The sequence below is a fragment of the Papio anubis genome, chromosome 1, assembly GCF_008728515.1.
Source record: "Papio anubis isolate 15944 chromosome 1, Panubis1.0, whole genome shotgun sequence".
NCBI classification, from domain to species: Eukaryota; Metazoa; Chordata; class Mammalia; order Primates; family Cercopithecidae; genus Papio; species Papio anubis.
Genome location: NC_044976.1, coordinates 22,719,979 through 22,742,947, shown reverse-complemented (window position 1 = coordinate 22,742,947; position 22,969 = coordinate 22,719,979). Strand labels below are relative to the sequence as shown.

Sequence of the window (22,969 nt, the reverse complement as noted above, 5' to 3'; positions counted from 1 at the left end):
ACTATTTTTGGATGGAGAAAAACAAGTTTAGAGAACAGTGTTCTTTGCACTGTGAAGTACCTGTGCAAAATACAGCTTTAGCTTCTGCCCATTGAAGTCTGTTTCGTGGAGTTCTATTCGCGCTCTTGCTGCCGCTTCAGGTTTGCTGAAATTTATTCTGACTCTTCTAAAGCTTTTAAACAGCTGAAAAGTAACTTGGTCATCATAGATGGTGAAGAGTGCTTCAAATCTTTCCTACAATTAAGGAGCAGCAAGGCAAAGGGAATGGGAGGGAAAAAAAAGAAAAATCTTTAACAGAAGGGGAAATTTAACTCATGAAACCTAAGTAATTAAGAACACATTGTAAGTTAAACTTTTCTCCTAAAAGAGTATACTTTTCTTGCACATATACAAGAACAGGTATCCTGTAATTTAGCAATTGCACTTACTTTATGTATTTTTTTGAGATGGAGTCTCATTCTGTCATCCAGGCTGGAGTGCAGTAACATGATCTCAGCTCACTGCAACCTCCACCTCTCGGGTTCAAGTGATTTTCCTGCCTCAGCCTCCAAAGTAGCTGGGATTACAGGGGCTGGCCGCCATGCCTGGCTAATTTTTATATTTTTAGTAGAGATGGGTTTTCACCATGTTGGCCAGGCTGGTCTTAAACTCCTGACCTCAAGTGATCCATCCACCTCAGCCTCCCAAAGTGCTGGGATTACAGGCATGAGCCACCATGCTGGGTCGTGCACTTATTTTAAGTGTAATTAACTTTATTAAATATTGTCTACATTCAAAGGTTATAAAACGAATGCAAGATATAAGAGAATGACACAAACATGCCCAATTCTAGAACACTGCTATTGTTCTGATGTCCTCGGTGCAACAAGGTTAGTTTTCCCTTTCACATTCCTTTCCTCCTTCAAAGCTGTCATTTCTGGAATTTTATCATTCCCTTGTTTTTCTTTATAGTTTACAACATTTATTTGTATCTCTAAAAATGTTATCATGTTATATGTATTCTTCCACAACTTGCTTTTTTTGCTTAGATCTTGCTGCTGAGGTTCTCCCTTGCTGCTGTGTGTGACTGTTTTGTTTGTTTGTTTGTTTTTTGGAGATAGAGTCTCACTCTGTTGCCTAGAATGAGGTGCAGTAGTGCAATCTTGCCTCACTGCAGCCGCGACCTCTAGGGTTCAGGTAATCCTCCTGCCTCAGCCTCTTGGGTAGCTGGCACTAAAGGCACCTGCCACCACATCCAGCTAATTTTTTGTATTTTCAGAAGAGATGGGGTTTTGCCACATCGCCCAAGCTGGTCTCAAACTCCTTGGGCTGAAGTCGTCTACCCTCCTTGACCTCCCAAAGTGCTGGGATTATAGGTATGAGCCACTACACCCAGCAAGACATCCATTTCTAAGTACTGTTTCAGCTGTTCGCCACCAGTTTGTTTAATTTTTTTTTTTTTTTTGAGACAGGGTCTTGCTATATTGCCTGAGTTGGGCTCAAGTGATCCTCCTGCCTCAGCCTCCCAAGCAGCTGGGAGTACAGGCATGTGCTACCACACCCAGCACCTGAACAGTTTTGATATGTTTTATTTTTATTTTTTAAAATAGAAGGCAGGGCAAAAATAAAATAAAATAAAATTAGCCAGGTGTGGCCAGGCATAGTGGCTCACGCCTGTAATCCCAGCACTTTGGGAGGCTGAGGTGGGCGGATCACTTGAGGTCAGGAGTTCAAGACCAGCACAGTCAACATGGTGAAACCCTGTCTCTACTAAAAATATAAAAATTAGCCAGGCATGGTGGTCAGCACCTATAATCCCAGCTATTTGGGAGGCTGAGGTGGGAGAATCACTTGAACCCGGGAAGTGGAGGCTGCAGTGAGCCAAGATAGTGCCACCGCACTCCAGCCTGGGTGACAGAACAAGACTCTGTCTTTAAAAAAAAAAAAAAAAAAAAGAGAGAGAGAGAGAGACAGAGTCTCTCTGTCGCCCAGGCTGGAGTGCAGTGGCGTGATCAGAGAGCTCACTGCAGCCTCGAACTCCTGGGCTCAAGCCACCCCCACTACATCAGCCTCCTTCAGCATGCACCACCACATCTGGCTTTTTTTTTTTTTTTTTTTAATGAGATGAGGTCTTGCTATGTTTCCCAGGCTAATCTCAAACTCCTGAGCTCAAACTATCTTCCTACCTTGGCCTCCCAAAGTGCTGGGATTACAGGCATGAGTCACCATGCCTGGCCACACCTGGCTAATTTTATTTTATTTTTGTACAGAGTCTCAATGTCTTGCCCAAGCTGGTCTGGAACTTCTGTGCTCAAGTAATCCTTCTGCCTGAGCCTCCCAAAGTGCTGGGATTAAAGACGTGAGCAACTGCGCCAGTTGATTCTAAATACTCTCTAATTTTTCTTACGATCTCTCCCTGTCTCGTGAATTGTTTAGATGTATGTTTCTTAAACTGCAAATAGATGGGAGTTTTTTATCTTTTTAATGTCTAACTCATTTTCACTCTGATTGGAGTAGGCTATCCATAGTGATAGTAATCCTTTGACAGTTTGAGACTTGCTTTTGGTTCAATGTCATTAAATTTCATAAATCTTGTACATGTGCTTGAAAAGAGTGTAATTTGTGCAGCTGTTTGGTACAGTATTATAAAAATGTTCAGTATGTTCAGCTCACGTTCTTTACAAGTTCTATATCCTGATTTTTTTGGGGGTCTGTTTTAACTATTATCAGGAAAGATCTGTTAGATTTTCCCACTATCAGGTGGATGTGTTATTTTTCTGTATAATTTGGTTACTTTCACGTCCTACATTTTAAGGCTAAGTTATCATGTGCGTACAAGCTTATAGTTGTTTTCTCTTCCTGGTGAATGAAACTTTTAATCATTAGGTAGTGACCTTCTTCATCTGCCACATAAAGGAATGTGCTTTGTTTTGTTTGTTTGTTTTTGGAGACGGAGTCTCGCTCTGTCGCCCAGGCTGGAGTGCAGTGGCCGGATCTCAGCTCACTGCAAGCTCCGCCTCCCGGGTTTACGCCATTCTCCTGCCTCAGCCTCCTGAGTAGCTGGGACTACAGGCGCCTGCCACCTCGCCCGGCTAGTTTTTTTGTATTTTTTAGTAAAGACGGGGTTTCACTGTGTTAGCCAGGATGGTCTCGATCTCCTGACCTCGTGAACCGCCCGTCTCGGCCTCCCAAAGTGCTGGGATTACAGGCTTGAGCCACCGCGCCCGGCCAGGAATGTGCTTTGTTTTAAAGTCTATTTTGTCTGGTATTAATATAGCTGGTGTAGCTTTCTTTTGATTATGTATTGTATGGAAATCAATTTTTAGCCTTTACTGCTAACCTTTATGTATCCTTATGTTTTAGATATGTCTCATAAAAAGAAGACATGTGTGTATAATGCATGTGTGTGCCTGTATGTAAATAAATGCAGTTTGACACTCACTGTCTTTCCACTGGAGTCCATTGTTGACTGCTGATATTTTGGGATGTCTACTATCTTATCTGTTTGTCTTAGATTTTCTGTGTTCTTTTTGTTTGTTTGTTTGTTTTCTTTCCAACTATTTTTTCTCTTTCTCTATTTTCCTACCCTGAGTGAAATTCCTATGAAAGATGCTAATGTATGTTTGGCAACGTCTTTAAAGATGCCTAACTCCCTACAGCCACAGCTTCTCTTTCACAAAGGCAAAACCATCAAACCTTTTTCTCAACATTCATACTGGGACTATATAATTCCACAAAAATAGCATTTTGGGGTAAAAAGCATTGGAAGAATATCTGAGCACAAATCATTTTATATAATTTGCAGTAAGTGTGATCTCCAGAGTATTCTGAGATGGACTAGAGAAAGAGAGCAATATTTGAATCATTCATGAGGCTGAGGAAAAAAGTGGTTATTTTCCTATTTATTAATGAATTGGGATAACGAAAAGCCTAATTTCAATCACCAGAAGAAACGCAACATTAAATTTTCTTTACAGAAAACATATTTAGGCAATGGTTTAATACATGAAATGTAATAAAACGGATCTAAGAAACTTCTCAATACCTTTAGAAGTATTCCTTAGGCTTGGCAATGGTAACACAATAAAAGGAACCTATAAATTAGCTTTGTTCTTGCTTGGCCTATGTAAAGATCTTTCAATGATCTGTTGATCCTGAAGTGCAAATTATACATTCCCTCATTTATTAGCTTCTCTCAATGTGAACATTTACCTGCCACTTTGCACTATTTCTCCAACTGGATAAAATATAAAATAATTTGTCCTCTGATATTTATTCTTTGTGTTCAAATATCCTTCATTCTTGAGGAAACATCATTTATCCTAAAGACTATGTATTTTTTGTTGATTCATTTAAAAAAATAAATTATGCCGGACCTTCTACTCAGCCTGGCTTTTCAGTGGACTGCAAGCTGCTTCCAGCAGGGGGCAGTTTTAAGATCAATCCTATTCTTATTCACTGCAGTATTTCCATATACTAAAGTAATACAGAAAGCCATGCGCGGTGGCTCACGCCTGTATTCCTAACACTTTGGGAGGCTGAAGCAGGCAGATCAACTTGAGGCAAGGAGTTTGAGACCAGCCTGGCCAATGTGGTGAAACCCCATCTCTACTAAAAATACAAAATTACACACCTGTAGTCCTAGTTACTCAGGAGGCTGAGACATGAGAATTGATTTAGCCTGGGAGGCAAAATTATGCCAGTGTACTCCATCTTGAGTAAGAGAGCAAGACTGTCTCAAAAAAAAGTAATATAGATAAATAATAAAATATTATATAGCTTTAGAAAGGATTTTAAAGTAGCATATCAGTTCTTAAAAGGGAAGGTGAATAGGTAAATATATTAAATACTGATAATTATTATTGCTTCTGGATACATTTCAAAGTTTCTTCAGCATCCATTTCAAAGGTGGTTAGCTTTGTCGCTTTTAAAGAGAATGAGAATTGAGATTTTGCAAAATCACAACCCATTTGGTTCTTGGTATTAGTTTATTTTAAATGTATTTTAAACATTAAGAAAATATTAAAATTCCCATGTGATATAGTCAAGAAATATTAACACTGAACACAATGGAAATTAAGAACTAATTAAGAACAGCTTATAAAATATTAGTACTTTGTTAATTCTATACATTAAACATTTTCCTTGCCCAAGGTAAAAGGACCATGTATTATCCCTAGTCCTCCACAGCAATGAATTTTTCCTAGTACCAATGCATTGTATGACAGAAGCTATCTTGCAAACAGCTACTTGATAATCATATCCTTCTTCCTTTTTCCCTTCAAGATACTTCTTTTCTTCAAATTCCAGAAATACACTGTAACTGAATGTAACATGCAGATGACAGCAATGGGTCATATAGCTGGCGCGTGCTCTCTCTTTCTCTCTCTCTCTCTCTCTCCACCAAAATCCAATACCTGTGATAGGACTAAGAATTATAACAAAATGGCCAGGCACAGTGGCTCATTCTTGTAATCCCAGCACTTTGGGATGCCAGGAACTTGAGACCAGCCTGGGCAACACTGCAAGACCCCATCTCTACAAACAAATTAAATAATTAGCCAGGCATGGTGGCACACGCTTGTAGCCTTATCCACTCAGTTGGCTAAGGTGGGAAGATTGTTTGAACCCAGGAGTTCGAGGCTGCAGTGAGCCACAATTGCACCACTGTACTCCAGCCTGGGCAACAGAGTGAGACCCTGTCTCTCTCTCTCTCTAAAAAAAAGAATTACACAAAAATGAAGCCATGCAAGAACTGATTAGCAAGCTTTTTCTGAATTTTGTGTTCTCTCTCCTTCACACCCATTTTCCCTTGAAGTAGCATAAATATGGTTATGAAATATGTGAATTCTAGCTGTGAGGTGCTTTAGAAGCATGAAGAATTAACTTGGAGGCAAAACCATCAGTTTCCTATTTGAGAAAAAAGGTTACGAGCCCTCAGCTGGTAGCTTTGCCCTTCTGTGAGTCCACAGACATCCCTATGTAGATTTCTGATGCTGCCCCGATAGCCCGACATTAGCACGAAAGGGATTTAGAAGATTGCAGATAGCAGGGAAAGGACATAATCTATGAAAATGGACTGAAAACGACTTGTGATAAACATGAAGGATCTGCAGCTGTTCATTCAAAAACCAAATGACTATTTTTCTCCTTAGAATTGTTTCAGAAATAGCTCACTTTTATAAATTTCTGAATTCTCTAATGATGTAACATTAACATCATCCTGTTGGGTGATGGCTGCACATTTATTTGAGAAAAGATAATGTGGATTCCATTAAAATAAAAATCATCATTAACCACTTTACTTTTTCTGTAGTCACTTACTATCCCCCTCTGGCAGCGTAAGGTCTACAGGCACAACACAAATAATGCAACCTAAAAACCAATGCCTGAGGCTTTTTCCTATGATGTATGTAGGTTTTCCACAAAATATAGACCAGAAGCTGCCTTCGTATGCTAAGACCACCTGTGCAATTAGCCATCACAATGACAGCACATACCTTGTACCTAAAATAGCTAAGAACAACATGTAACCAACAACCTTCTTGGGGACTTAAGAAAGAGTGCTTGACAGCTGGATAACAGGCATCAGTAAAGGAGAAAAGTGGAAAAGGCCATACAGGAAGGTCAGTTTCAAGGAGCAACAGATGAGGATGGCAGCCAAGTGTGTATTTCCTGACCTTTCTGGAACCACCATGGCTCCACTCTGTTGCCCTATCCCAACTCGGAGAAGGCAAGGTTTAGCTGTTTCACTGAAGAACAAACTGGGAACATGATTTTGCCACACCCCTTTGCTTTGGACTGAAAAAAAATGAGGAGCCCACCACTTCTAGTAAACATTAGAGAGTAGGAGGATGGGAGGCTGAGGCATGAGAACTGCTTGAACCTGGGAGGCGGAGGCTGCAGAGAGCCGTGATTGTGCTACCACACTCCAGCCTGGGTGACAGAGCGAGACCCTGTCTCAAAAAAAAAAAAAAAAAAAAAAGAAAACAAAACAAACAGAGTAGGAGGAACGATTTTACTCTTGAGAAGGAATGGCTTGATTCATTCAGCAGTGAAATTATCTTTGGCATCCTAAGGCAAGAGATTTATATTCTATGTCTTTCTGTAAATCTGATCTAGCAAATTCTATTTCTCCAGTGTCCCGAGCCTGCAGGTCCACTAATATCAAAGGCAAGGCCTCCATTTCTGTCTGGGGGTAGGCAAAGTGCTTTTGGTTCTCCTCAATCTCTGACTAAAACAGCCAGGGAGATGGACTTTACTGAACAGAAAAAAGAGCACATACAGCTAGGCATGGTGAATTTTAAAACTTTCCTTTGATAATCTGAGTACTTGTAAAATTCTGGGACCTAAAGTCAGAAGTGCTAGAGGGGAGCAGAATATATGAAAAATGCAAAAACCTTTGTCAACCTTTATTATTTATGTTGCCATCATCATTTTTCCAGATCAGAAAGAAACCTGTAACTGAATTAAAATTCAAGAAAATATGGAATGCTAGCTATTCAAGATGGGTTTTTATGTTTTAATGGCTACTGTATTTATAAACACATACTCTTACTTATTGGAACATAAATTCTTTCTTTTTTCTTGAGACAGGGTCTCACTCTGTCACCCAGGCTGGAGTGCAATGGTGCAATCTTGGCTCACTGAAACCTCTGCCTCCTGGGTTCATGTAACTCTCCTGCCTCAGCTTCCTGAGTAGCTGGGACTACAGGTGCCTGCCACCATGCCCGGCTAATTTTTGTATTTTTAGTAGAGACGAGGTTTCACCATGTTGGCCACACTGGTCTTGAACTTCTGACCTCAAGTGATCTGCCTGCCTCAGCCTCCCACAGTGCTGGAATTATAGGCATGAGCCATACTGTGCCCAACCCTGGAACATCAATTCTTAAACGGCTATGAGTTTTTTCCAAATCTATAATATTCCTTAAACCATGTACAAGAAAAGTGGTCATGATGATTAATCATTATTGATCGGAACAAATTATGGATTGGCGTAAGGATGGGACCATGAAAATACTTTGATTGCTGTGTTAGTTACAAGGGTAGATACTGTCAAGTCACCAAACTGCACACTTTGAAGATCTGTACATTTCACTAAGAGTTTTACCAAAGTTAAAAACAATGTATAAGGGGAAACAAGTTAAAAGATGGAGTGAAGTGGCTACAGCAGCCAGCTGCCAGGTCAGAGGTAGCACCTGGGTCTCACCATCGCTGAGCACAGGTGTTGGATACCAGAGCCCTGCTTCATGAGTGTCTGCCATGGACCTGGCTGGGGGCCCAGAAAGGCTGGTTTTGGCTGGCACTACTTTCCATCTTTAATTAGGGCAACATATCCTTAGTTATTAACAGTAATTCTGGTTATAGAAACTTCTCTGGCTGGGTGTGGTGGCTTATGCCTGTAATCCCAACACTTTGGGAGGCCGATGCAGGAGGATTACTTGAGGCCAGGAGTCTGAGACCAGCTTGAGCAACATAATGAGACCTCATCTCTACAAAAAAAAAAAAAAAAAATTAGCCATTCGTGGTGGTGTGCACCTGTAGTCCCAGCTACTCAGGAGGCTGAGGTGGGAGGGCTGCTTGAGCCCAGGAGGTCAAAGCTGCAGTAAGCCAAGACTGTTCACTGCACTCCAGCCTGGGTGACAGAGTGAGACCCCATCTTAAAACACAAAAACAAAAAAATAAAAATAAAAATTTCTTCCGTAGTTAAGTTGGAAAAGATCTATGACTGTGCTTGAACTGAAGATGTATGCACAATGTAGAAATCATTTTCAAGCAGTTTGGTGGCCAGCTGCCAGCCTCAAAACACCTCGAAAATGCACTTTGCCACCCGAGGAACAGGTCCACAACCACAGCTACCCCCCAATTACAGCAACATTAACAGTTAAGCTGATTAGGCAGCTGTCAGGGCTTCTACAGAAACAGTCTACACACACACACACACACACACACACACACTCTTTCAAGATGTGAAGGTACTGCACTCAAGTGATGACACTCAAACCCTGTAGCCCATCAATAAAGAAAAGTACTTTTTATTTGGCTTTTCTATTGGAGAAGTGCGATCTTCAAAACCACAAATGGGAGAACTTCTAACAGCTCGTGACAGCAGTATCGGCCTTTTTCCCCTGAAGCCTAGAGGTTGTTTGGTTATTTACTGAATAAAGCAAAGAAGACAGAGGAGCAGATTATAAGGTCCCCTGAAGGAAACAGCAGATGGACCAAATCTAGAGAGAGTGCACACGAATTGTGAAACACAGATTTCTGTCCTTTGCAACCCCACTTAGCTATTTTGCTATTGAAGGGCATCTCAAAGAGGCAGTCAAATTATAAGTAGGCAATTACCTAATCCAAAGCCCAAAAACAGCCCACAAAACACTTCAGGTTTGCAAACCTATCCAGGGACCTGGACTCAAACATACAGTTTTGATCTAAGACATCACAGTTAAGAAAAACCAGGGCGAGTTCTTCCCCCCACAAACCGTGCAAATTTGCCCAGGAACAAGGGCAAGTGTTTCAGCTGCCCAGGCTGCTGTTCAAGCACTCTGGGCTCCGTTTTCAAGGTTGGTGTGGTAGCAGATCCAGGCCAGCTGCTCGAGACAACTGATGACTGCTCTCTAGGATGTCCACTGGAATCTTCCCTCCCTCTTTCTTGTCCTCCCTGTCCATGAAGTAGGAAGGATTTGGGAAGTCCAAGTTCAGCTTGAATTCCACATCTGGCCTTGGGTTCCATGACAGCCAGGAGCAGAACCACATGGGCCAGGTGCAGATGCTCCGACGGCCCCATCAGAGACAGTGTCCATATGGTGATCTCTTTGTGACTTTTGTGAGCGAGCATTGGCTTTGATGAACAAGCATCAAACCCCGCTCTGCCTCTGAGAAGGGGAACATGAGTGGATGTTATCCATTCGGGAGGACCAGAGGCCCCTGTTCATAGGCCTGGTGGTGTGTGCCTGTGGTCCCAGCTACTCAGGAAGCTGAGGTGGGAGGATCACTTGAGCCCAGGAGGCAGAGGCTGCAGTAAGCCGAGATTGCTCTACTGCACTCCAGCCTGGGCAACAGAGCCAGACCCTGTCTCAAAACAATAATAATAATAAAAATAATGAATAAGGCATCCTTTCTATTCCTGAACATTCAGTCCAGAAGCTGTCGATGGAGCCATGTAAGGTAGCTGTGCACAAAGCTGGGCAGTGGGGGAGCTGCAGCAGCCCGCAGCACGGTGTGGGGTCCGGGTGGGGCAGGGCAGGTGGTCACTTGGAGAGTGGCCTGGCATGGGGTATTAGAGCCCAGCAGAGATGAGGATGGTATGCCCAGCAAGAGGTTGCCTAGCACAGGGTAAGGGGGAGAGTATTCTTGCATTGGAGCAGTCGGACAGGAGGTGGAAGCCCAGGCAGGGTGGGAAGGTGAGGGGGCACTGAGGGGGCACTGTGTGGGAACTCAGCAGCGGGTAGTGGAGCCCTGTAGGGTGAGGGGGTGCCTGTATAAGGGGCAGCCCAGTACACACGGGAAAAAGGCAGTGACAGTCACAGACAGGGGAAGGGAGAAAATTCTTTAGTATTGGAGTGGAGCTGGATGTGTTAAATGTAAATACATGTATATGCACGTATGCAGATACGTGTATATGTGTGCATGTATGTAGAAACGTGTGCATCTGCATATTTCCTAGCCCTGTCCACTGAAGGGCCTAGAAACAGGGACACTCCATGAGCAATGGACACAGCCAACTGCCATATCCTAGTTTCTATACACTCTTCTCCACTGAAAGCAATCCAAGGGCTCCTTGGAAAAATGGCTGACTCCCAGTTCAGCACTGTATGTTGGAGCCCAAGCGCTAGGGCTGAGGCAGCGAAAGTACCAAATAATTCTGGAATATCTTGTGCTAGAAAGTAAAGAAGTACTCAAAGAATGATGGGTGCATGTCAAAAAGACACAGAAGCCACCTTGAAGGGACAACCACTGGCCAAATCCGGACAAACTGCAGCATCAAAATAATCACAGTAACAGATTATAACCAATGAATAAAATAGGAAACCACGGACCTTACTGTATGAATAAACTGAATATACTAAAAGTTTGATGGGGAAACAGTTTCAAAGTACCTCCCACAAAATATTAATTAATTACAAGGAGAAAAAGAGCAACTCAACAGTGGAGAAGTCTGGCAGACACCACCTTAACCAAGGGCTCAGAGCCAAAGGGGACAAATGGAAACCGCACCATCGGACAGGACCTGAAGGGAAGAGATCAGTGTCACCTCTGCAATGTTCTGGTCAAAGATGCACAAACTGAATCAAACCTGGAGGAAACATCACGCAAACCCAAAGTGAGAGACATGCTACAGAGTAACCGGACTGCAATCTTCAAGGGCATGGGATGCTATGAACAGTGAAGAAAGACAGGCTTCCTTCAGATTGAAAAGGACTTAAGAGACCTGACAAATAAATGCGATGGGTGAGAAACAACTGGATATTTTCACTATAAAGGACATTACTGGGACAACTGGCAAATCCTGAATGGGATCTGAGGATTAGGAGGGAGAAATGTAACAATGTTAATTTCCCAGTTTTTGTTTTTTTTTCCTCCCAGGAAAATGCCCCTGTTTGTAGGAAATACATATCGAAGTACTGGGGAGTGACAGCCATCATTGTGGGCAACTTATGCTTTGAAATGGTGCAGGAAAAGCAAAGTGCTCTGTACACCTAACCATGAAAAGGATCTTTTTTGGGGGGGATGGGATCTCGCTTTGTTGCCAAGACTGGAATGCAGTGGTGACATCATAGCTCACTACCGCCTCAAATTCCTTGGCTCAATAGATCCTCCTGCCTTGGTCTCCCAGAGTGCTGGGATGACAGGTGTGAACCATCATGCCTGGCTTATTTACTTATTTATACACACACATATATTATGAACATGTTCTACTGTCCTAAATATGGCATAAAACTTACAAAAATAAAAATGTAAATCAGGTAAGGAAATAAAAAAATAGGAAACACATGGTTATTCAAACTAATTGATGAGGGTTCAACATAAATGTTGGGGCGTGTTGATGTCTCAGTACACGTAGATTACTTTCCCAGTCATTTTTCCAGCACGTATTTCATGAACAGCAAGGCTCACAAGCCAGGCTCTGTGCTAGGCGGTGTGGAGGTGACACACATGCCTATCCTGAGCGCCCTCACTTCTGAATTACCCTGTCCCCACCCATGGGAACACTCTGCTTTGGAAAGATCAGGAACGTATACACATGGGTAACCTAGCTATTTCTTTCTTTTCTTTTTTTTTTTTGAGATGGAGTCTCGCTCTGTCACCAGGCTGGAGTGCAGTGGCGCGATCTCAGCTCCCTGCAAACTCCGCCTCCTGGGTTCAAGCTATTTTCCTGCCTCAGCCTCCCAAGTATCTGGGACTACATGTGCACGCCACCACGCCCAGCTAATATTTGTATTTTTAGTAGAGTCGGGGTTTCACCATGCTGGCTAGGATGGTCTCGATCTCTTGATCTTGTGACCACCTGCCTCGGCCTCCCAAAGTGCTAGGATTACAGGCGTGAGCCACCGCGCCCAGCCATAACCTAGCTATTTCTTAGCACCTAAGAGTCTTGAGGTCTACCTTGATTTGGGGAGTAGTGGATTGTTTGCAGCTGAAATTGAGCTTACTGGAAAAACAAAAAGCTTCAAGGTACGGGAAGGGGCCATTAGCTCAAAGATATTTTACACTTGCTTTGATATATGGAACCTCCATAAATCAAGATAAAAAAATTATAAGGCATTTTGACTATATATACACATCAGAAAAAAGTTATTTACATTATACTAGCATAAATGTCAGTGAAGTGATAGGAAGTCAAGTAATTCTTTCATGTTATTTAGGTCTCACTTCCAATGTCAGTTCTTTGGATAGGCCTTCCCTGACCACTCAAGTTCAAAATCACCACCCATCAAGTCACTCTCTCGTGCTCCATACCATTTTATTTTCTCACGGTACTTGTTATTATCTTAACGTATTCACTTGTTGGCACGTTCACTATCTTTTTCTCCCTATGCTCCGTGAGGGATCCTTCATCTTGCTGACCGCTGTCTCCCCAGAACCTGTTACAGAGACCAGCACAACACTCCATCAAAACTTACTGACTGTACAAATCAAGAAAGGGGATCTGTAAACAAGTCATCTCCAAGAACATGAGAGCCAACCTTACTGTTCAGTGACTCTTAATTTTCTATTAATTTAGATGTCCAAATAAATCATCTGAAATCCTTTTAAATTCTTGTGTTTGAGGCAACGTATTCACAATGGAAGCTACAACTATCCTGGATGGTAAATGAAGAGAGCTTTTTCATTTCAAAATCTCTTAAGATATTTCAAAATCCCTAAATGTTACATATACCGTGATGTAGTCTGAGGACCCAGTGCTAGTCCGTGAACTTTGCTACCAGTCTGCGAGAAGGTTCAGTACCGAAACAGAGAGAAAGTGTTTAGAAACGCTTTAGCAAGTTTACATCACTATGACATTTTTATTCCATTTTACAAAAGCATCAGACAGTGACAGTTTAGAGGAAAAAACCTGGTCTTCCACTGGCTATAAGTCTGAGAAGGATTCATCTATAATTCATTGAAAAATACGTTGGAAAGTAATAAAAATGTAACTACTAGACTGGCAACATTTTTAAATTCTGGAAATAGAAAGTACTGATGATGTTCTGAAGCAATGGGAACTCTTACACATGGCTAGGAAGATGCAAACAGCTCCAAATGCTTTAGAGAGTATCTGACAATATGCACTAAGACTGGAGAAGCGTAACTCCACAAGCCAGCAGCGTCGCCCCAGCCTCACACAGGATGCTACGGAATGTAAGCGGTATCCAGGAATGCGATGGCAGCACACCAAAAAGAACCTAAATGCCCATCAACATGAGAATGGGTAAATAAATTGTAGTATATTTAGAAAATAAGATACTATAGAAGTGAAACTGAATACACATTTCAACATGGATTAGTCTTGCTGATACAGTGTTGAGCAAAAAAATAAGAATTTATACAGTTATGCCATTTATATAAAATTTTATTTATTTTTTATTATTTTCTAAATACTTCCAACTCCTTATTTTTTGTCTTTTTTTCTCAGTCGCTCAGGCTAGAGTGCAGTGGCGTGATCTCGGCTCACTGCAACCTCTGCCTCCCAGGTTCAAGCGATTCTTCTGCCTCAGCCTCCCAAGTAGCTGGGATTACAGGCGTACACCACTATGCCTGACTAACTTTTGTATTTTTAATTTTTAGTACAGATGGGGTTTTGCCATGTTGGCCAGGCTGGTCTCGAACTCCTGACCTCAGAGTGATCCACCCACCTTGGCCTCCCAAAGTGCTGGGATTACAGGCCTGTGCCACCATGCCTGGCCAATATATAAAATTATAAATGATGTAAAATACTATTAATTTCATTAGTGTTTTAGCATACAGTTTAGCATACGATTTTCAGCATACAGATCATATACATATTTTGTTAATGTATACTTAAGCTACAAATATCACTGAAAGTAATTGAAGATGCTTATCTCAAAATATATTACAATATTTCATGGCCAGGCACGGTGACTTGCTTGAATCCAGGAGGCAGAGGTTGCTGTGAGCCGAGATCGCACCACTGCACTCCCGCCTGGGCAACAGAGTGAGACTCCGTCTAAAGAAAAAAAATATGTGTGTGTGTGTGTGTGTGTGTGTATATATATATGTATTTGAAATAATATAGATTTGACATACCTTTATATATATGTGTGTGTGTATACATATTTGTATAAATATATGTGTGTATGTATATTTAGGAATTTTTGAAATATCTATAGATATTTCAATTTCCAAATGTTTACTGTTACAAAGACAGTTGATTTTGTGCATTGAACCCATATCCTACAATCGTCCTAAACTCACTTATTCGCTCTAACAGCTTTTACATAGATTCCTTTCTAAAGAGACAAATCACGTCGACTTCAAATACAGATAATTTAAAATCCCAGCACTTTGGGAGGCCGAAGTGGGCGGATCACCTGAGGTCAGGAGTTCGAGACCAGTCTGGCCAACATGGTGAAGCTCCGTCTCCACTAAAAATACAAAAAATTAGCCAGGCGCAGTGGCAGGTACCTGTAATCCCAGCTACTTGGGAGCCTGAGGTAGGAGAATCGTTTGAACCCAGGAGGTGAAGGTTGCAGTGAGCTGAGATCACGCCATTGTACTCCAGCCTGGGCAACAAAGTGAGACTCATCTCAAAAAAAAGAAAAAAAGTGTGTGTACATACACATAGAGTATCAGGCTAAATCAGAATAAATGCTGATATTTGCACTTTTGACCAACAAACATAGCAATTTCATATGATTAAATCTATTAAAGTTTACAGATTTCATGGAAAATGGGAAACCTGAGTTCAGGATGATGGTTATCTCTGGGAAGAGACACAGGGGATTCAACTGTATTAGTAAAATTTCATTTGCTAAATTGGGTGGGCACGTGGGTGTTTTTTATATTAGTCTTTATCCTTTTTGCATAACCTAAAATTTGCCTTTTTTATTTTGAGAGCCTGGGACAGCACCTTACATAAGAGGAATAACCACAACCAAACTTGGAAGCTTTACCTGTGCCTAACCTAGGCTCCCTGGAGAAGCAGAGGCAAGGCAAGGCAGAGGCACACACACTGTTTGTTTCGGGAAGCGACCCCATGAGACAAGAGTGGAGGCCTGGGAACAGTGGCACCGGGAAGGAGGGCAAGCCCATTCTCTGTCCTTCCAGGTCGTGTTTTCAAGCTTGTCACCTCTGTGGGCAACCGGGGCTTGATCTGCTGGGGAGCCAGTAAGAACCCACCTGAGAATTGTTGGATTCAGTGTCAGAACACTGGGCAACATAGCAAGATCTTGTCTCTTAAAAAAAAAAAAAAAAAAAAAAAAAGGCCGGGCGCAGTGGCTCATGCCGCTAATATCAGCACTTTGGGAGGCTGAGATGGGCAGATCACTTGAAGTCGGGAGTTTGAGACCAGCTTGGCCAACATGGAGAAACTCTGTCTCTACTAAAAATACAAAAATTAGCTGGGTGTGGTGGCATGTACCTGTAGTCCCAGCATTTTGGGAGGCCAAGGCAGAAAGATCATCTGAGGTCAGGAGTTTGAGACCAGCCTGTTGGTGAAACCCTGTCTTCACTAAAAATACAAAAAAATTAGCCGAGCATGGTGGTGGATGCCTGTAATCCTAGCTACTTGGGAGGCTGAGGTGGGAGGATCACTTGAATCCGGGAGGCAGAGGTTGCAGTGAGCTGAGACTGCACCACTGCACTCCAGCCTGGGTGACAGAGTGAGACTCCATCTCAAAAATAATAATAATAAATAAACAAAAATGAAAACTTAGCCGATGTGCTGGTGCATGCCTGTAGTCCCAGCTACTTGAGAGGCTGAGGAAGGAGGATTGGTTGAGCCCAGGAGGTCAAGGCTGCAGTGACCTATGATCACACCACCACATTCCAGCCTGGGTGACAGAGCAAGACCCTGTCGCTTTTTAAAAAGACAGAAAAAAAAAAAAAAAAAACTGGCGTTAAAAACAAACAAGCAAATACAATCACATTGGGACAAATCCAAATCTGTCACAGAAAAATGAAGCACTAAGCCTGCCGCACTCCTGATGGAGCGACTGACTAGCAGAGCACAGGCATGAAATTAACAACCCTATAGCTGAGAAATACACATTGAACGGTAAGTCCTTTTCTCCACCTATTTTTCTTACAGTTTGTTTTCCTATGATTTATTATCCCCCCAACACTATTAAGAAATACTGATAAAAAACAGAGCCAAACCTAACAATCTAGAGCAAAGATTTACCTTTACATGATAATAGCACCTGTGTTATTTATTCTACTATTTGGAAGAATGTAAAAGCTTACTCCAATAGTTAGAAGCTTATGAAGACAAAAACTTTTTCAAGTTAGGAACAAAAATTTTTTTTTATAGAGATGGGGTCCTGCTATGTTGGCCAGGCTGGTCTCGAACTCCTGGGTTCAAGCAATCCACCTGCCTCAGCCTCCCAAAGTGCTGGGACTATGGATGTGAGCCACTGCGCCAAGCCAGAAATTATTTTTTGAAATTAAAGTGTTTCATTGCAATCAGGATTATTCTGCCTATAATCCAACAAAAGCAACTGTTTTATTTTTTGCACATTCATAGATAACCTGAATAAACAGGTGATTTCAGGAGAAACTACAACAAAATAAGACACTGGTAGAAGAAAAATGTAAAGGAAACATTTGATTCTGCCCATATTTTTAAAAATAGTTCTTTAATAGAAACGGGGTCTCACTATGTTGCCCAGGCTGGTCTCAAACTCCTGGCCTCAAGCAATCCTCTTGCCTTGGCCTCCCAAAGTGCTGGAATTACAAGCATAAGCCATCATGCCTGGCTTGATTCTGTCCATATTTTATATCCAATTGATGATCTATAGATAACTATAATATAAACATTTTATAGTTAGTCATTTCAGATATTACTGTTAAAGTTATTCAATACAATTCTATAGGAAGTTCACTGAACTGTTGTTATTAGAATTTCTGCTGGGATGATTTCCAGTATAAATTTAGGTTAGATATAACCCCAAATGGTTTAAAACTGAACTGAAACCCAACAAGGACTCACTCCTTTTGCAAGCTGTATCCCACCGTCCACGCGCTCACGCTTCGTAATCCCAGCACTTTTGGAGGCCGAGACGGTGGATCAATGAGGTCAGGGAGGATCACACCATCCTGGCTAACACGGTGAAACCTCACTTACTAAAATACAAAATCCAGTCGGAGCGAGATGGCGAGCGCCAGTCCTTAGTTACTGGAGGTTGAGTATGGTTCCACGATCCCGTCCGCACCAGTTTGGCGGTAGATGAGACTCCGCCTTCAAAAAAAAAAAAAAAAAAAAAAAAATTTCCTGCTACAGTGAAAAGAAAAGGTAGAAATAGAAAAGATTGTGAGGTTTCTTGAGAGAATTCCTAATGTTATTGCTAATTTTAACATAAATTGGCAATTCATCTGGTTTCTACAATAAACAACAAGGTTAACTTATTTGTAACATAAAAACCTATAGGAGCTCTTAGAAAGCATGAGAAACCCGCGGATGATTTCAAATGTCTAAATCATGACTGGACTTGGGAGAGCAAACAGCGCTTGTAAATGAAACAACCCTGAAAGACACTGTGCTGGTGATCATGTCTCTCCCCTGCCTTGGCACTCGGTGGTCATCTCCAGGTGGGTGCACCGAGAGCTCCCCTGCTCTGCCCCCTCTTCTCCATCGTGCCACCATCCACGCATAAGCGCGGGCTCAGCTTCCTGACATGGGAGCCTGATGGTCAGCCTTCATGCTCAGAAAACCTCCTCACGCTTCCTACTGGGGCAGTAAGTTTCTATTGTGCTGGCAGCCCCATTCTACTCTTCTGGCCTGATTTTTCTGACTCTACACATATCAGCTATGTGCTAAGCACAGAATGGCTCACTACTCCCCAAATGGCTCCACCTCTCCTCGACTAGTTTTTCTCATTTTGTCTCTATGGCCAAATTCCCTTTCCCTGCTGTAATCCTACCCAGCTCACAGCCCTTCTCCAATGTCACCTCTGTGAGATTCCTTTTATTCCAACTCACTGTGATCCTTCCTCCTTTCTTACTCCTCAACACACTTTTTAAATTATTATTACTTTTTTATTTTATGGAGATAGGGTCTCATATTGCCTAGGCTGGTCAAGTGAACCCCTTGCCTGGGTGATCTGCCCGCTTATAGCCTCCCAAATGCTGGGATTACAGGCACGAGCCACTGTGCCTGGCCCTATACTTTCAAGTGTTTCTTTTTCTTTTTTTTTTTTTTTCTTTGAGACTGAGTCTCACTCTGTTGCCCACGCTGGGGTGCAGGGTTCCGATCTTGGCTCACTGCAACCTCCGCTTCCCAGGTTCAAGTACCTCCTGTCTCAGCCTCCAGAGTAGCTGGGATTACAAGCACCCGCCAACATGCCCAGGTAATTTTTGTGGTAATTTTTTTTTTTTTTTTTTTGAGATGGAGTCTCACTCTGTCACTCAGGCTGGAGTGCAGTGGCGTGATCTTGGCTCACTGTAGTCTGCCTCCCAGGTTCACGCATTCTCCTCCTGCCTCAGCCTCCTGAGTAGCTGGGACTACAGGCTTCTGCCACCTGGGGTTCCTGCTGCTGTTTTTCAGATTTTTAGGTAGAGACGGGGTTTCACCGTGTTAGCTAGAATGGTCTCGATCTCCCGACTCCGCGGATCCGCCTGCCTCTAGCCTCCCAAAGTGCTGGGATTAGAGGCTTGAGCCACCGCGCCCGGCCAATTTTGGTATTTTTAGTAGAGACGGGGTTTCAGCATGTTGGTCAGGCTGGTCTGGAGCTCCTGACCTCGTGATCCACCCGCCTTGGCCTCCCAAAGTACTTGGACTACAGGCGTGAGCGACCATGCCTGGCCACTTTCAAGTGTTTCTAAAGGCACTAAGATTCCATTTGATATCATAATTACTTGTCATCCCTGCTGCCTGGCCTTGATTTTGCTGCATGGCTGGACACCATGAGACAGAAGCTGCATGACTCACGCTCTATCCCCTGAAGCAACTGGCACCAGTGCCTGGCACATTGTAGGCACTCAAGTATGTCCTGAGTTAAATGGTATCGAAGTTCTGCTCCAAGAAAGCCACTGGAAGGGAAATATTTTGGGTGCATCAGCTGAAAACTAAAGGGCCCGCAATAGCGTTTTGAGAAAAAGCCTCAGAACATGGAAAATACATCCAGTGGCAGAGCTATTTTACTTTTGTGGGACTAAGACCTATAGCCTTTTGTGAGGTCATGAGGGGGAAAAACAAAATACACACACACACACACACACACACAAACTCTCTTTCTAGGTAAATAATAAATGAACTAAAGGAATCTTTAAAATAAGCTCAATCATTTTCCCCAGTTGTAGAAACTAATACAAGAAACGTGAACAATTTTGTTGGACAAAATCATAAATAGTCCTAATAGGTTTTAGGTAAATCAGCCCCAGGAAAAAGCTGAATTCCTTCCGCCCCAGGAAAAAGCTGAATTCCTTCTTTCGTGAATGCACTCCCAAGTAACAGGAAGCCCAGCTAAAGATCTCCAGGTTTTCTTTAATTACAGTCTCTGAAAATGAATAAGTGAATAAATAAGTAAATGGATTGAATAAGACTTGACTCACTAAACTTGAGTTCACTAAATGCCAGTGCTTCTCAAAGTGTCTATGGAGAAGGACTGGTTTTGAAACATTTGCTATCTGCTGCAGACTGATACTCTTCTAAAAATACAATTAAAAATTCTGCAGCAACATCTATAACTGGACATACACTTTTTTTTTTTTTTGAGATGGAGGCTTAAGAGCAGTGGCATGGTCTTGGCTCACTGCAACCTCTGCCTCCCAGGTTCAAGTGATTCTCCTGTCTCAGCCCTGTGAGTAGCTGGGATTACAGGTGTGCGCCACCACACCTGGCTAGTTTTTGCATTTTTAGTAGAGACAGGGCTTCTACATGTTGCCCAGGCTCATCTCGAACTCCTGACCTCAGGTAATCTGCCCGCCTCAGCTTCCCAAAGTGCTGCGATTACAGGTGTGAGCCAATGCGCCCGGCCTAAAAGTGGACATACATTTTCTATACTTAATTTGTCATGGACCAGTCATGCTCTGTTTCCCTAAATCCACACACATTCAACATGCTACAAATGCAGGCAAAGGGAGGATAGATGCCTACCTTCTCCTCTTGTGCCTCAAACACAGCTTCATGGACGCTGCAAGCAAAAAGTGAGGTAGGCAGATCACTTAAATCCATCATCTCATCCAAATCATCTTCATTTTCACCAAAAATCATCTCTTCTTCCTCTTCCTGGTCAGTGCTACACAGATCTGACTGGCTATCATTCCAAGATTTCATAGTGTCTCTCAGCATTATCCCCCGAAGTGGGCCTTTTCTGTCTGTATAGTCCTAGGATCAGGCACCCACTGTTAAAAAAAAAGAAAACGCAGAGGTAAAACTCTGAAGGCCAAATAATGTTCCAATCAATCAATGTCTCCAGGCTGCAATTCATCAAATGAAGGAATCTTATTTAGAAAGATAAATCAGTATTTAAATCAAAGCATTTCAGTCCTCATAAGTGAATTCTAGATACGCTAATTTGATTTGCTTAGCATATTTTATGTAACATATTTCACTGGCAATGATTTATTAAGAAAAAAAGGCAAAACGTTTTCTAGTGAACTTATGGAAAAAAGGGTAATATAAAATGAGATCATATCAATATGTACTCCAGTTTATAAGCAGTAGAAAGAAAAATGTGAACCAGAAGAGCCTCCACATATTTGTTTGGGGTTTTCCATCTACAACAGTGTAACTGGCACAGCCAAATACAACCCACACTAATTCTCTCACCATCTGCACCCTGAAATATGGTCTGTGATGAGCTGACTCTACCTCTCCTAACCAATTTGTTCTTTTTGAATACACTTGAAAGAATTAAGTTACACAGAATCATAAGCTGTCTATAAATTCAGTCTTTGTTAATATCTTAAATATTTGCCGTAGGCAAAATTTAACACAGAAAATCAAAAAGACAGCCAGGTGTGGTGGCTCATGCCTATAATCCCAGCACTTTTTTTTTTTTTTTTTTTTTTGAGATGGAGTCGTGTTGTGTTGCCCAGGCTGGAGTGCAGTGGCTCGATCTCAGCTTACTGCAACCTCCACCTCCTGGGTTCAAGCAATTCTCATGCCTCAGCCTCCACTACAGGCGTGTACCACCATGCCTGGCTAATTTTTTGTATTTTTTGGTAGAGATGGGATTTCACCATGTTGGCCAGGCTGGTCTCCAACTCCTGACCTCAGGTAATCTGCAGACCTCGGCCGCCCAAAGTGCTGGGATTACGGGTGAGAGCCACCACGCCTGGCCAATCCCAGCACTTTGGGAGGCTGAGGCAGTGATCAAAGGATCACTTGAGCTCAGGAGTTCAAGACCAGCCTGGCAACATAGTGAGACCTTGCCTCTACAAAAAATTTAAAAAAATAAAAAGATGTCATTTTCCTGAACTTTCTTTGAGACGGAGTCTTGCTCTGTCACCCAGGCTGGAGTGCAGTGGCACAATCTCGGCTCACTGCAAGCTCTGCCTCCCGGGTTCACACCATTCTCCTGCCTCAGCCTCCCAAGTAGTTGGGACTACAGGCACCTGCCACCATGCCCAGCTAATTTTTTGTATTTTTAGTAGAGACAGGGTTTCACCGCGTTAGCCAGGATGGTCTCCATCTCCAGACCTCATGATCCGCCCGCCTCGGCCTTCCAAAGTGCTGGGATTACAAGCATGAGCCACTGCGCCCAGCCCCTTTTTCTGAACTTTAAAAAATAACCAATTTTAAGACAAATGTCTGAAGCTGACAGCGTCCCTGAGTGGAATAAAAGGACAGAATCTGCCTCTCATAGACTGTTTCTGTGCATGTCTGCCTCTTCCAATGAATTGCACATCACATCCACCGAGCAGAGTCTTGGACATGACACATTTCAAGATGTAGGGGCAGAATTTAAGAAATACGTAGCAGGCACAGACAAGCTAAGTGATTATGATTACTATTACTACCTCAATACCACCTGATTTGTGATTTTTCACTTTTATTTCAAAGAACAGAAGGTCACAATACATTGCTTATACACAGTACAATATAGAATGGTAATTATAGAATAAAAATAGTGAGTTTTTTTGTATTCTATAATACTAATCAAGACTACTTCTAAGAAGTAAAATCTTTACTCATTTGTATACACATTTTCTCAGTGCCTACTGCTTGGTGTTGGGGAGTGAAGAAAACATGGTTCCTACCCTCAAGGCACTCCCAGCAAAGCCAGCATTTCTCCTCCTCAACAATGGTAAGCACCCATTCTCCTAAAGAACTTCGTTCCATCAGCTGTCAGCTGTACTTAATTTATTTTTATTTTTATTTTTT

At 42.3% G+C, this 22,969-nt stretch overlaps 1 protein-coding gene across 4 annotated transcripts in view; it reads right to left on the bottom strand.

The window, feature by feature from the left end:
- Nucleotides 1-22,969, bottom strand: part of LOC100999502 (calcipressin-3) — a 38,147-nt gene that overhangs the window by 5,049 nt on the left and 10,129 nt on the right. For all 4 annotated transcript variants that reach the window (XM_021937522.2, XM_021937524.2, XM_009201831.3 and 1 more), the window contains exons 2-3: nucleotides 20,738-20,985; nucleotides 61-234 (exon numbers count right to left, since the gene is read on the bottom strand). In XM_021937522.2, the coding sequence (XP_021793214.1) occupies nucleotides 61-234; nucleotides 20,738-20,932 (369 nt within the window). In that variant the 5' untranslated portion in view covers nucleotides 20,933-20,985. The remainder of the gene's footprint in view (nucleotides 1-60; nucleotides 235-20,737; nucleotides 20,986-22,969) is intronic.